The sequence below is a fragment of the Phascolarctos cinereus genome, unplaced genomic scaffold (assembly GCF_003287225.1).
Source record: "Phascolarctos cinereus isolate Bilbo 61053 unplaced genomic scaffold, phaCin_HiC Scaffold_4;HRSCAF=312, whole genome shotgun sequence".
NCBI lineage: Eukaryota > Metazoa > Chordata > Mammalia > Diprotodontia > Phascolarctidae > Phascolarctos > Phascolarctos cinereus.
The window spans coordinates 405,992,178-406,007,298 of record NW_027555847.1 but is presented as its reverse complement, the minus strand read 5'-3'; the positions used below and the strand labels follow the sequence as shown (position 1 = coordinate 406,007,298).

Here is a 15,121-nt window from a genome sequence, read left to right as displayed (position 1 = left end):
CTGGTTGAGCACTGAGAAAAGAGCACTGGCCTCAGAATTGTGAGACCCAGGCTCTTGTCCTGCCTGCTATCAACTTCTTTAACTTCCTTTATCTAAGTCTCAGTTTCCTCCACTGGAAAATGAGGGGTTTGGATTACATGATCTCTCACGTGCCTTCAAGTTTTAATATTCTGTGACTGAAAGAAGAAGCACTATAAAAAGTAGGTAAATCAATGATAGATTTTAGCAAATGCTCACAAGGCCCTTTTATTTCATATACACATATAAAATCCTTTATTTTACATACATACATAGGGGTGGAGTTGGGAAGAATTTTGTGATGATCCCTTCATTGGGACAAAGAGAGCAAAGAGGGACAAAGAACAAAGATTTTAAGAGCATTTTTCAAAGTTCTTAGCCCATGTTTTAATCCCTGGAGAAATTAATCTTCTCAACTTTGGATTTCTCAGCCTGGGACTTGACAAGCAGACTTGATTGAAGATTGAATAAGCTGGGCAGCTATGTGGGACAGTGGGTAGATCAACAGCCTTGGAGTCAGGAAGATATCCTCCTGAGTTCAAATTTGATCTCAGATACTTACTAGCTGTGGGACCCTGGGCAAATCACTTAGCCCTGTTTACTTCAGTTTCCTCATCTGTAAAATGAGCTAGAGAAGGAAATGGCCAACTACTCCATTATCTTTGCCAAGAAAACCTTAAATGGCATCATGAAGAGTCAGACACAACCAAAACAACTGAACAACAACAAAACTTAGCCCATATATCTATCTACTTGGCCTCCATATCTTGCTTCATATAGCATGCAACCATCCAGCCATCTACCTGGACCATTTTACCATCTTCTTGAACTCTGCAGTCTTTTTTCTTCCCACCTGAACACATTTCCCCTGCATTGGACCTTGTAGTGCTATGCCATGTTCCCTGAGAAATTAATCTACTCAATTTTAGAACTCCTACACTGAAAGTCCTTAATTGGGTAGGAAATGGTGCTGAATGAGGGACAATTTACTGCAACCCCCCCTGCCTCCACTTTTCCATCTCTTTCTCTTAGCCAATAATCATCAAATGAATAGTACCATTTCTTCTGGAATGACTATGTCAATTCATTACACTATTGATCAACTCACCCTCTCTGTGACTCTATTGAACAAAATGCTCCCTGTGTAAATTGTGTCTCCCCCATTACAAGGTAAGCGCCATGAGGGCAGATTTCACTTTTTATATTTGTATTACCAGTGCTTAGTCAAGTCAAGAAGCACAATAAATACTTTTTCTTCCATCAATTAGCTTCAGGGATGGTTCAGACCAAAGAAGAAAAATCCCACTAAAAAGAAGCACTTCTTCCAAGTCAGCTTAACTTATGCCTGAAACCAAATATACCAGAACCTCAGAAGTACATATTACACACCTGTCATTGACTGTACCAACAAGTTTAATTTGACTTGCAATTTGCTTTGCTTTCCAAAACAAAGATCTATATAGATAAGGGATGGGAAAAAGGAAAGCGAGATTAACTGCATTGAACAAAGAGATCTAATAGCAAAATGACCTTGTGTAATGCCAGCAACTGAAATTGTTTCGAAAGCAAAATATTTTGGAACTGTGACTCTTCTGTCTTCCCAGATATGGCCAGAAATCCCATAAAATGTTCTGGAAATTCTAGATATTGCCTCCTGTTGATGGGGGTAAGACTCATGCAGAAGCCTGTAAATGTGTGGATCTATAATTCACATAATTAGAATAAAATCTTTGTTGGATCATGTGTCTGGACTTGGTGTTATCAATTATCATTAACAGTTGATTTTGTATTTTTACATTAAAACAAATTAGAGGATAAAACTTCTCCTAAAGCTTCTTCCAAGTCTCCAACATTTGGAAGGAATACAATCTCTATATTTTATGTTTTCTTTTCTTTTCTACCTTCTATCAAGATGAGGTGGAACCACATGGCATAAAAGAACTCAAATATTATTCTTCATTTGAGGAGATAGGAAAGGTAGAAAGCACAAAGACATTTTTGCAATAAAGTGGCAATGAAAAAAATCATCAGGAAAAATAAGATTGTATCTATGAAATTCTAATAGTTTATTGATTCTTTGTCTTCCATAACTTAACTCCAATCCCTCTCCATAGCCACAGATAAATAGGGGATATGAATGAGGGAAATCATGATGGTTCAGAAGGAAAGTGACCAGGATAGGTTTTGTTCCTTTATTGTAGTGAAATATGTCTATCCTAAAAAAACCCAACACTAGATTTTTCTGTTTCTATATTTACCTAGCTATGCAGCTGAGTGAATCAGTAGACAGAGCACTAGGCTTGGAGTCAAAAAGACCTGACTTCAGATCCAGCTTCAAGAATTTACTCACCTTGTGACAATAGACAAGTCACTTAAAATGAAAAATGAAGTGGTTGGAGTCAATGGCCAATAAGCTAACTCTATGATCCTGTGACTTTCACTGGAGTTGAACCTCTAGCAATAGGGGATCAAAAGAGATGACCGAACTCTTAAAATATGCGCAGAAGTGAAAGAAATGGAGTCCATTGTATGTCTTCCTTACTACTATTTCTTTAATATCAAACTTTTTTGGATGGATCCTCAATTGTCATGTTAAGATATTCATTTGATTGCTTTAGTACAATATATTTCTGATGTCATATAATCTTGTCCCCAGAGTTGTCCATGAAAGATCAGTGTAAAAGAGATACAGACTTCAATTAAGAAAAAAACAAAACACAATCACACATACTTACTTACTTTGGTAATACTAGTATCTGCACAATAAAGATGCCAAAGAAGATGAGGCAAGCACAAGTCACGTAATACTTGAATGCAGGTAATGTGGTTGCTCTGTACTAGAAAAAAAAATAGAAGTCATTAATAAGCTTCTTAAGGGAGAATGGCATATAAAAATCCATCAGCCTGATTTGTACTTAGAACATACATCACTGACTTGAAGAAGAGATAATGACAAAAATAAAGTAACTACAGTGTCAAGTAACACTAGTTATCTAATGTCTAACTCTGTCATGCCTTTTTCCTCCTTCTACACAAAGTAAAGGAGGCACGTCAGAGAGCCTTAATTCTTCTTTCTATAACTGTTCAAAGGCCTTCCTGCATGTCATTGAATTTCTCTTTGAAAGAGTAAAGAGCTGGCCTGAGAAAATGAAGAAGTTTTAGGGGACAATAAGTTAACTGCAAAGATCTGGGTCATCCCCAAAATGTCAAATTCTTTTGTGAATTTACTACTCAAAACCTGGCTATATAGACTTTGGTACACTGTCTAGGAAATAGATACATACAAAGAGGCAGCATGGTGTCATGGATAGCAGGCCAGGTTTGGAGGCAGGGGGAGCCAGGTTCAAGTCCTTCCCCTAACACGTAGTGTCTGTGTCACCCCGAAAAGTCATCAGATCTTTTGGTGAACCAGTCACTATAAGTTACAGAGCAATCTGTGTCACGGAGAAACTTTTTACATTGGAAGTTTCTCACACCAGTGAAATCACTCATTCAGAAAAAAGGAGATTAAAAAAAAAAGTTTGTCTCCAGGCACATCTTGATGCCGCTTAGTAGGTTTGATTCAATTAAGCAATGAGTTCCTTCTATGAGTAAGACATTGTTCTCTGTACTGGGGTAGCCAATATAGTTTAAGAAACAGAGATTCACTATGTACTTTGATTTGATGAATCTTCTGATCCTTAAAAAGTAAAATGGTCTATTTAACTTGTCCACAGCTCTGCCATTGCTCTTTGAATTCCAGTTAGTCTAGGCCTCCCACCAGGGTATTCATATTGCTTTTAACACAATCTGGAAGGGCATATTCACTAGTGCTGTTTATGCTGTGCAGCAGGGAATGAGAGTTAAAAGATTAAGAAAATATACGTGTAAGTTCTCTAGAGTAAAAAGGGTAAAAAATATCTTTGTGACACTTTCAATATCCACTGCGATTAGACTCTAACAGATACCTTACCATCTTACATCTCAAAAGATAATTTGCAACATTTATGTATTCCTTTTTCAACATTCTGGGTGGATGTGTATATATGCTTATGAAATTTATAAGGAGATATGAGAGTAATCAATTTGGAGAAGGGCTAATATAGCCTCCTCTCAATCTTTTTTGTGTCTTCATAATAATTGAGTTTTTATGAGGCTCAAATGAGGTAATGTATACAAAGTGATTTAAAAACTTTAAGAATCTTTATATGACTGCTTACTATTATTTTTAACCCCCATCATTATTAGCTCATATATCTGGCAAGAGTGCTTGGAAATAGAGTTAGAAAGAGACATTAAGATTTGAATCCTTCCCTGAGAACCTCCAAAGCTTCAGGATCTTAACTTGGTAGTACATATATAGGTATATATTAGCCAAGTGTTACTAGCACATTTTAATGAAAAAAGTCCTTGAAAGTCCAGTAGAATTTTTGTGCTAATAAAGGAGCTGCATTAGCATAATTATTTAAATATGATTAATCCACATACAAGAGACTGCACTTTTATCTGTTTAAATTCTTAAGTAGTTTGTGCAGAGATATCCATAGAAATTAACAGTAAAATGCTTGTTAAAATAATTTTTAAAATGTTACTGTCTACCAAGAAGGAAAAGAACTGTTAGACCCAACTTGGTCTAACCCAGTATCATCTTAAAAAAACAACACCTAATTATTCATATATATTACAATTGTTTTAGGGCTAATACTACTTAAGAAAAATGTAAATGAGGACACATGTACATAACAATACTTCTGTAAGTGATTAAAAGTCAAAACAAGGTGATCAGAAGAGTACAAGATGATTTTTCTGGCTACAAAGACATAAAAATATTTTCTTGCGAAAACACTTTGGCAGAGATGCTGACATTCCATACCAAATTTTAGCCAATGTCTGTGAGGTAGCAAAGATAATTATTTCAGGTAAATTTTCATTTTAATGCATGTTTTGCTAACTTGGAGCTTTGAATCATAGCTTTTGAACTTTTATAGAAACTTTGTGATTCAAAGCTGTAATTAAATGGCTTAAGGATGGAAATTTTGATTTCCTATTACTCCCTTTCCTAGGTCAACAAGAAACAAAAAGTATCAGGAGACAAAATGAAATAAAGTTCAAGGAGGAAAGGGAAGATTCCACCCCACCCCCCTGACCGACACACACCCTGCTCCTAATACTGGGCTAGCTATTGCAAGTATTCACAAGCACCTATGTTAAGTTTTAGCATAGAAAAATATAAAGAAAATTTCACCTGTTTATTTATGCTAAGTAAACTTTTCAATTTTGGGGTCACAATTAAAAATCGGTAAGACCCAATAAAGGTTAAAAATTTCCATTTTCTAAATCCTCTTAAGAAAGGGGCTGGATGTGAACTACATTTATTTTTTCCAAAACAGTGAATGTATTTTAAATCCAATGATATTTTCTTTTTTAAGCACACTACAGATGTATCACCAAGAAGCTGATGCTCTGTTTTAAAAAATTTTTCTAAGAAAATTTAAAAAAAACCCATATATTTGCCCTTAGCCCTTTAGCTTGACGCATGTATCTGAAACATCTGTTGCCAACATCATTTGCAAGATGTGCATGGAGTATAGAGTGGATTGTGGCATGCAAAGTAAAAGAAATCAGGTCTCCTATGGTAACAAAAATACATTCATGGGGGAATGAAAGGAAAAGCCAAGAACGATTCTGACATATTTAGCTGTAGTTTTAAGGCCACATGCAAATAACTTGAAAAGAAACCTCAGAAAGACTTAAAAATGACTTTAACATTTCAGAAAAAACATTTGGGTTTAAAGTGAAAATAGCTTACTTCTTTCTCTAGTGTTTTGTTATAGAAAAGCAGAGAAATTCTTTGAATATCTTCAGATTTGAGCCACTGCCTGTAAATAAAAAAGACAGACACATAATAAACAAAAATTACCATTAGAACATCTGGAAACATTATTTCTTTTTTAAAAGTATCAAATAATTCCATATTCCACCCCCCCAACATTAAAAAAAAGTTTTAAAATGATAAAATATGAGTAGGCCAGAAATAAAGAAAAAGACTGAATGGAATAAATATGGGATACTTTGGATGTAGAATCCAGAGTGTGTAATGAGGATCTGCCAATGTTATATTCTTATTTAAGTACTTACCAGCACATATCCTAGATAAGTATACATAAATATAAATGGCCAAAATTTGATAATTGTGGAGATGGAATGTTCATTGAAAATACTTGAATCACCACTTCTCATTCTCATTACTGATGCTTTATTGAAATTGCATAGAACTTCTCTCTCATGAAGGATATCTTTGGATCTTAGAGAGAGTACTCTCTATTGAATTTGCTCAGCCACACAATACTTCCCCAGTGCACTTATTACAGAACAACAAAGCTATGAGTCTACCAGTTAGCAGAAATAGCTTTCAGGTTTTGTTTCTATCTCCACAACACACCTCCTCACATTTGAATCTTTTTATTTACTTGCACAGATGCCACCTCAGTCCAGGACATTATTACCTCTTGACAAGATTATTGCAACAGCTTCCTAATTAATCTCCCTGCCTCAAGTTTCTCACTGCTCCAGGTCATCCAACACACTAATATGAAAGTGATTTTCCTAAGCCCAGATATGACCATGGCACTCCCCTATTCAATCAATTCCATTTGCTCTCTATTTCTAGGACAAAATATAAACTCTTCTGGTTAGCTTTTATATCCTTCATAATTTGGCCTCAAACTATAATTTCAGGCCCTATTAGACATTACATCCTCTCTTGTACTTTGAGATTCAGTCAAGTGGCCTTTCTATTCAATAAGTTAACATTCCATCATCAGTCTCTGTGACTTTTTGGTCCATGCCACAAGACTGGAATGCACTCCCTCCTTACTTTCTTCTCATAAAGTCCTTCTCTTTGTTTGCTAAGCTCTGGAGATGTAAAGAAAAACAAAAAAAAAACAAACCAAAAAAGAACCCCATAAAAACAAAACCCTGCTTTCAAGGAGCTCACAACCAATGAGGGAAACAACATGCAGATTACTATGTGCAAACATGATGTAGACAGGACAAATTGGAGATAACCAACCGAGGAAGGTACTAACATTAAGGGGGAATGGGAATTGCTTCTTACAGAAGATGAGACTTTAGGTGAGGCTTGAAAGAATCCAAGGGAGCTAAGAGATGGAGATGAGAAAGACAGTTTCAAACACTGGAGATAGTGAAGACACTGTGGTGGAGATGAAGGACCTCAAAGAGACCGGATTGATGAGAACATAGAGTGCATCGAGGGCAGTACATCGTAAAATCTGTACAGAGAGGAGGGGGCCATGTTATGAAGGGATTTAAAAGCAAAATGGAGAATTTCATATTTGATCCTAAAGAAAATAGCCATGGAGTTTAGGAAGATCTGGTTGATAGCTGTATGAAGGATAGACTGGATTGGGAAAGACTAGAGGCTGGGAGAACAAGCAGCAGGCTAGGGTGAAATGATCAGATTGATTCTGTATGTCTTTTAATTTATCTTATTTATAGTTCATGGATTTTGTCCTGTATCTATCTAAGTCATGGTTCTTTGTCTCTGAACTTAGTTCAGAATTCAGCTGACCTGGAATGAGTTAAGTTTAGAAATCAAGTTCAGTTATTAATCACTGTTCTGTTCTTATGTTGAAGAAGTCTGGATTATTATTCAAAGAACTCTGGTCCACTATGTCTAACCTTGCAGATGAACTCAAATGATGAACATTTCTTTGTCAGAGGAGGGAAGGAGGGGGTTGTTGCTAGAGTCCCAGGGGTGGGGAACCTGGAGCTTTGGGGCCACATGTGGCCTTCTCTAGATCCCTGGGTGGGGCCTTCTGATTGGGTACAAGTTTTACAGAACAAATCCTTTTATTAAGGGGATTTGTTCTATGAAGTTTGGATTCAGTCAAAGGGCCACACTTGAGGACCTAGAGGTCCACATATGGCCTTGAGGCCCCAAGTTCTCCACCCCTGTGATCTTCATTTCCAATTTTCGGCAATCCTACTTTTTCCCCACACCTTGGCTCTGTAATTAACCATATTGACTTTGCCATTTATGATGGTGAGCTCTTTTAACCAATCATGACTTGTTGCTCTGCCTACAAAGTCCTGTTCTTTGTTCTGTGCTCCTCAAAACTATAAAAGAAAGCTGTTCCCCTCATTTAGTGTCTTAGTTTTGCTGAGGAAGCTGAGATCTCATTTACTGGTAAATTACTGCTTTACTAAAAAATTGATGGTGCTTGCAACTTTGTGTCTCAGTTAACCTTAGTTTTAACTGTTACGAGGCCCTGCACCAGAGTGGTAAGCAACATCAGAGGAGAGAAGTGGTCATATAGGAGACATGCTTTGAAAAGAGAAGTCATAGGTCGAGGTAACATTAGATATGGAGAGTGTGTGTGAAAGAGAAATGATGAGCCGAGAATGACAACCAGATTGTGAGCCTGAGTGACTGGGGAGGATGGTAGTACATTGGACAGTTACAGGAAAGTTGGGGAGAGGAGACAGTTTGGGGGAAAGATGAATTTAGTTTTAGGCACATTTAGCTTAAGATGTCTCCAAGAAATTCAGCTCAAGATGTTCAGTAGGCAGTTGGTGATGTGAAACTGGAGCTCGGGAGAGAAGTTGGGGCTGAACAAATAAATGTAAGAATCATATTCATAGAGATAATAGTTGAATCCATGGAGCTGATGAAATCACCAGGTGAAAAAGTATAAAGCAGTGATGCCAAATTCAAACAGAAACAGAAGCCACTGAATTGTACATAAGGATCCTTGAAGGCTATATACTGACGTTGAAAATTACACACTAATACTATCTTTGTTTTATTGTATTTTTATTTTGTTAAATATTTCCCAATTAGTCATATATGTGTATATCTCTGTATAAAAATGCATATATATACATGCATTCATACATACATATATACTATATGTATATAGTACTAAGCCATCATCAAAGAAATTTGATAGAAAGATTTCTTTCCCCATTTGACCACTTCCCTTCTTATCTTATATGCATTAATGTTGTCTGTGTAGAAGTGTTTCTGTTTTAGGAAATGAAAACTTTCTACTTTATCTTTTATAATTACCTTGATTTCTTATTTAATTAAGAATAAATCTCTTGATCAAAAAGGACCTGTTTGTCCAAAAATACTTATATTAGCTCTTTTTGTGGTGGCAAAGAATTGGGAATTGAGGGGATGCCCATCAATTGGAGAATGGCTGAACAAGTTGTGATCTGATTGTAATGGAATACTATTGTGAAATAAGAAATGACAAGCATGCTGATTTCAGAAAAAAAAACTGGACTTACACGAACTGATGCAAAGTGATGTGAGCAGAACCAGAGAACACTGTATACAGTAACAGCAGTATTGTACAATGATCAACTGTGAATGACTTAGTTACTGTTAGCAATACAATGATCCAAGACAATTGCAAAAGAGTCATGAAAAATGCTATCCATACTATTTTTCACTCTCTTTATTTTTTTCTTGGTTTATTTTTTCTTTTGGTGTGTGTCTGTCACAACATGACTAATATAGAAACATGTCTTGCATAATTGCATATGTATAATCTATATCAAATTGTTTACCATCTGAGGGTGGGGAAGAGGAGAGAAGGAGGGAGAAAATTTGGAACTCAAAATTTAAAAAAAAGAATGTAAACATTATCTTTAGATGTAATTGGGAAAAATAAAATATCATTTAAAAACACATTTCTTACCCACTCTCTTTTTCTGCACTCCTTCCTTATCCATCTTCTCTTTCTGTTTACTCTACACCCTCTTCTCAGATTCATGACAGCTATAAGCATCTGGTTTCTGTAGTCTTTGTATAATTAAAGATTCCAAGGTATCCATTCTAGGCTCTCCCCTTTAGCCACTTTCTGCCACTGCCGTGTAAGATTTATCCCTTGGATTCTCCATTCCATTGTGCCTCAGTCTTGGAATAATCCCAATTACTGAAGGTGTCAGAGAGGAACACTTTCCTAGGGTAAAGCTCCACCCCCCCATATATACCTTCTCTTGTTGACATTTTTCCCCCTCATCTGCCCAGAAATCTTCTCCTTGTGTACATGCTGTCCCATTCCTCTAATTGCCAGTTGCCCCCAAGGGTTCCAATTCCCTCCCTCCCAGGACAAGTAGACTTTTCAAGCACCAATTCTCTCAAGTCACATCTAGTGTAAGGTCCTCATCTCCCTTCACACATAAAAGCATTCATCTTGGAATTCCTTTCCACTTCCAAAGTCAGTTCTCCTTCCTTTCCCCCACTTCTCAATATTTCCCCCTTCTCCTTACTCCCTCCTCTGTAGGCTCTTCTCTTTCTGAGACCACAGAGGTGACCTTCCTCTCACTACTAGCCCTAGATTTGGCCTGGGCATGTCACTCACTCCTCTCTATCTCTCTGTTCTCTTCTTCCCCTTTCATGTACCCTTTCAAATTTTAATGTAATCCCACAGAAGAAGCATTCACCTATAAGCAGAGTGTCACCAGATTCTGTCCATAATGCCTTCTGTTCAGCTCTTCACTGGTACCTTTACCATATTCCTGCCTTCACCCCTGTCTCCTTTTTTACATTAGGAGATCTCCTAACGGTCTATCTGTGGACACTTTGTTCCTGTTGCTGTCCTTGCTGGTTTCATTTATTCACTCCTCCTGCATTTCTATTATCTGGGTGTTTGATAAATTAATAATCTCTTCAGTTCTAGTTTTCTTTCTAAAAATGTTTCAAACTCTTTTTTTTTATTATTATTATTGAACCATTCATCTTTTATCCTGTATGGTTAAACTCATATTTGCAAGGATAGGTCAAATTGGTTTGCATCCTGAATTCCATTTCTTTTTGTAATCCATTATTCCATTTCCTTCTCCTTTTTCTAAGGGGTGCAGAATAGTGTTGCATGATTTGATTGTCTTTTTCTTTGTATTTGAAGGCTTCTCCTTATGGTTTATAGAACTTATTGTTTTTGAATTGAATTGTTAGATTTAACCATTATGTGTCTTTGAGTTTGTAGTCTTTTTTTCCCCCTGAAATCTGTGAATTCTTTTAATTGAAATTTTATTTTCTTTTTTACTTACTTATTCATTTCTATTTTTAGAATTTTATTTTTTATGTTCAGAAATTCTGAGACTTCTCATATTATTTTGCTCATTAGAGTATTAAGATTTTTTGTTCTGTTGTGTTCTTCTGGGAGACCTACGATCCTTAAATTGTTTCTGCTCATCCTGTCTTTGAGATCAGTATGTTTTGCTAGCATAATGAGCAAATGTTCTTTTTTAGTTATTGTTTATTTGTTCTCTTCTATGTATTTCTACTCCAGTCTATTGTTCTCTCTTTTATTTCTTTGTTGAGACTTGTCATTGTAGATTAGAGTTTTTCTATTCTGCTCATTATTTTTGCTGTGTAGGACATAAATTCTGCTCTTATAATTCTCATCACTTTTAAAGCACTCAGGAAAAGCATGTTGGAATCTCATGTTCTCCTTGGATTCTGCCTTATGAAGTGTTAGATTATTTTCCTTTATTTTTTCAGTATTTATTCATAGATGCCTGAACTTGTTTACTAGATTAGGAAGTCTTATTTCCATCTGTTGTTACAGTTTTCCTTGTTGACTTATGTGCTCATGTTCAAAGTCTTTGGGACTTCTTTTTCCAGGAATCTTTGGTTATTTCAGTCTCTTCTTATGTTGGCCTCCTCACAGATTCACTAGCCTACGTTTCTACCAGGACTGACTTTTTGTTGGTCGAACTGACTCCCACTGGACACTATGCTCTTTCTCTCAGACTTAGTGGACTTCTGCACAGCTCCCACATACATAGTATCCCTGTCTGGTGACCTGTCCCTCTGTTCCTTAGTTCTCTGGCCTGGCATTGGAGGTTAGGGCAGAAATGGGGAAACAGACATGACCCTATAGAACTCAAAGCAAGGAAGAACATCTGAACCAAACCAAATAGGCAAAGGGAATCTTTTCTGCAGGTTCTGGAATTGAGATGGCTTTGAATGACATTATTATAAATATTTGAAGGAAGGAAAAAATATCAAATTATTAGAAAGAAATCTCAAAATTGTATGCCAGGACAAGGTGATCAGGAGTGTAGTGGTTGGTATATAATAACTGTTTAATATAAGTTTTCTAGTTGGTTAATAGCTACCAATGGATATGTCTAATTCCTCTTTGCTATAAAATCTTTATGAGAATAACATTAATCCCATATGTAAATAGCACTTAGGATTTGAAATGCTTTTAAGTACATTTTTTTTATTTCTCACTGAATAGTTACTTGTTCTCTTCACCTCACATGAACAAATGTTATTTCATGTCTGTTCATGCTAACTTCTTCCTATTGTATTTTCAATTGTCTAAGAAAATGCATGACTTCAAATGAGACAAATCCTGCTCTGTATTGTTTCTAGAAATTGAGAAACGTTGCTCACAATAACACTGGGCAACAACCATTAAAGAAAATGTGTACATAAAAAAAAGAATTTATTAAGCATTTACTGTGTGCCAAGAAAACAAATGAAGGGACCTGAGTACAGAAACTTTTCTTCAATATAATTTAAGTAAAATTTTGCATAGAATTTTGAAAAGAAGAAGTGCCCCTATGGTGACACAAGCCACTTTTAATTTATGTCCTGATGTGGAAAACTGTTGATTTGACATAGAGGAGAATCCTCTTCAGACTTAGTCTACAAACACCAATCTCAGGTTTATCTACCCCACTTTTCCATTCTCCCTTTGATAATAATTCACTTACTTCTAAGTAAGTACTTGTGCTTTGTTTCCTTAGGTTCTCAGCATTTGGGAACAAAAGTCACAGGGCATGAAAGAAATTGGCCAATAACCTCTCAAAAACAGGTAGTTGGGTAGAAAAGTGGAAAGAATTCTGAACATGGAATCAGGAAAACCTGGGTTTAAATTCTGCCTCTGTGTGACTCTGGGCAAACCACTTGAACTCTATTTTTCTCAGGTTTCTCATCTATAAAATGGGCATAATAGCACCTATCTTCCAGGGTTGTTGTGAGGACAAAATGATACAAAATATATAAAGAAATTCACAAACCTTAAAGCACACTATAAATGTTATTGTAAAAATTACAAATGTTTTTGAAAAGTCTCAGAATGCAAAACATTGAAGGGGTCTGTAGAGAACAAATTGGTCCAGTTAAAGGGAAGTCCACTGTTGTAAAAACAAGTCTGATCCAGTTGTTTTTTGTTTTGTTTTGTTTTTTCTTTCTTTCTTAAAGACCAGCCTTAACCCCAAACCAGTCTGGCTCTCATTGATTGGCCGACAATAGGTCCAAGGCTAAACCCTACTTGGTTATTGTTTGGTCCCAGATTGGCTCAGAGTGAATGTAAATAGCAATTGTTTTCTATTTTGGCCAGAAACCCTGAGGGTCTTCCCCTCCCAGATTGATTTTTTTTTTTTACTAAATGAAAGAGGCCATTCTCTCCCTCATTTCTAATTAAGCCTTAATCACTGCAAAGACCTGTTAGAGGTCCCCCACTGTATCCTGGGCCCCACTTCCAGTCATCCTGATCTATATCTCGCCATTGGACCAAGATGGCTCCAGAAGAGAAAGTGAGGCTAGTGACTTTACACACCCCTCGCTCACTTAAATCAAATCCACTTGCATGTCATGGCCTCACCTCCCTGATGTCATGGTCCTCTTCCAGAACAAAGGACGAACAACAACAACATGCTATCAAAGAAATTACTGAGAAAGTAAGACTAGAGAAAAATGACAGTGTATTCAACCAACAGTACAGATTTGAACGTAATATGTTAAATGCATTTATTTCCTTTTGACCTTTGAGCTACACTTAAACTGTGATATTTAGGTTCATTAAAATAAAAATTTCCCAATAACAAAGAGGTGTAAAACTCAGCTAATGATCCACTTCATTACTTTATTTCCCAGTTTTTTGTTTGTTTGGGGGGAGGTGAGGTCTGTGATTTCTTTAATATAGAGAATTCCACCAGTTAAAGAAGCTACCTCTCACAAAGTGATTAACAGTTATTCTGCAAATTACACTTTCAGAGTTGAATAGAAGTTTTGAGAGGTTAAATGACCTGCCTTTAGTCACACAGTGTGTGTCATTGGTGGGACTAGGATACACATTTTCTTGATTCCACAGTCAGTTCTTTTATATCACAGCTACTTCCTATTTCAAGTATTACTTGGAAAAAAATTAGTACATTTAAGTAATTTGTACAGTCCCTAGAGTTTTATGGTAATAGGATTTGAACTGTAGAAATTCTAGAAATGGGATAGTGTCATAATATAATTTAACAAATATATTTTTCTGAATTAGATCAGAGTAATGTCACATGAGCTGAGAATTGTCTGAAGGTCAAAAACCCCTGTATATGATTATAGTAGTAGAGTGTTTGTCATCAGTAAAATGTGTGGTCTCACAGAGTGTGCTTGCAAACATCTGTTTTTTTGTACTATGTAGATAAAACATCTGGATGATATACTTTCTCACTTTTCAAGCCACGTTTTTGATCTTCTGTACACATAGCATAAGGTTCTCACTGAAAAAGATATTCATGAATTCCCAGATGAGAAAATACAAGTAAAATCAGAACAGTTATGTAAAAGGACAAGGGAAGTTAAAAATTCTTCAAGCAGTAATAGAATATAATTGAACCTAATTTGAGAAATATCCACAGAAGTTTCCATTTTATTGATTTCTCTTTCCTTATTCGATGACTGTGCAATATCTGGTTTTCTATTTGATTTGTGGAGCTTAATTGGGAAATTGAAACATAAACACTCTTCATTCTAACATTGAATATCCATTATGGAATAAGAACACATTGTAACTTGCAAATATTAACTGACATACATTAGCATATTAAATGGAACAAAGCAAACAGACTTTGAAAGCAGTTACCACAAAAACAAAGCAAAGCCATATTTCTAATTATCTTATTTTCTAATTACAGTCATTAGTATAAACATTCCAAAACTTTAAGAAGGTAGATGCTTGCATTGTCTATATTAAGACATATTTATGCTGCCTGTGTAGTTTTGATTTGTTCTTTTATCTTCAAGGAGCCAGCCAGTGAAATTGGAGACATTCATATTCTTCTGATGTTTCATTTCATTCTC

General features: G+C 35.9%; 1 protein-coding gene across 1 annotated transcript in view; it reads right to left on the bottom strand.

Moving 5' to 3' along the window:
- ADCY2 (adenylate cyclase 2) overlaps window positions 1-15,121 on the bottom strand; it is a 554,774-nt gene that overhangs the window by 107,769 nt on the left and 431,884 nt on the right. Inside the window, exons 13-14 of the mRNA XM_021004443.2 lie at window positions 5,807-5,876; window positions 2,758-2,855 (exon numbers count right to left, since the gene is read on the bottom strand). Coding sequence (XP_020860102.1) covers window positions 2,758-2,855; window positions 5,807-5,876 — 168 coding nt within the window. The remainder of the gene's footprint in view (window positions 1-2,757; window positions 2,856-5,806; window positions 5,877-15,121) is intronic.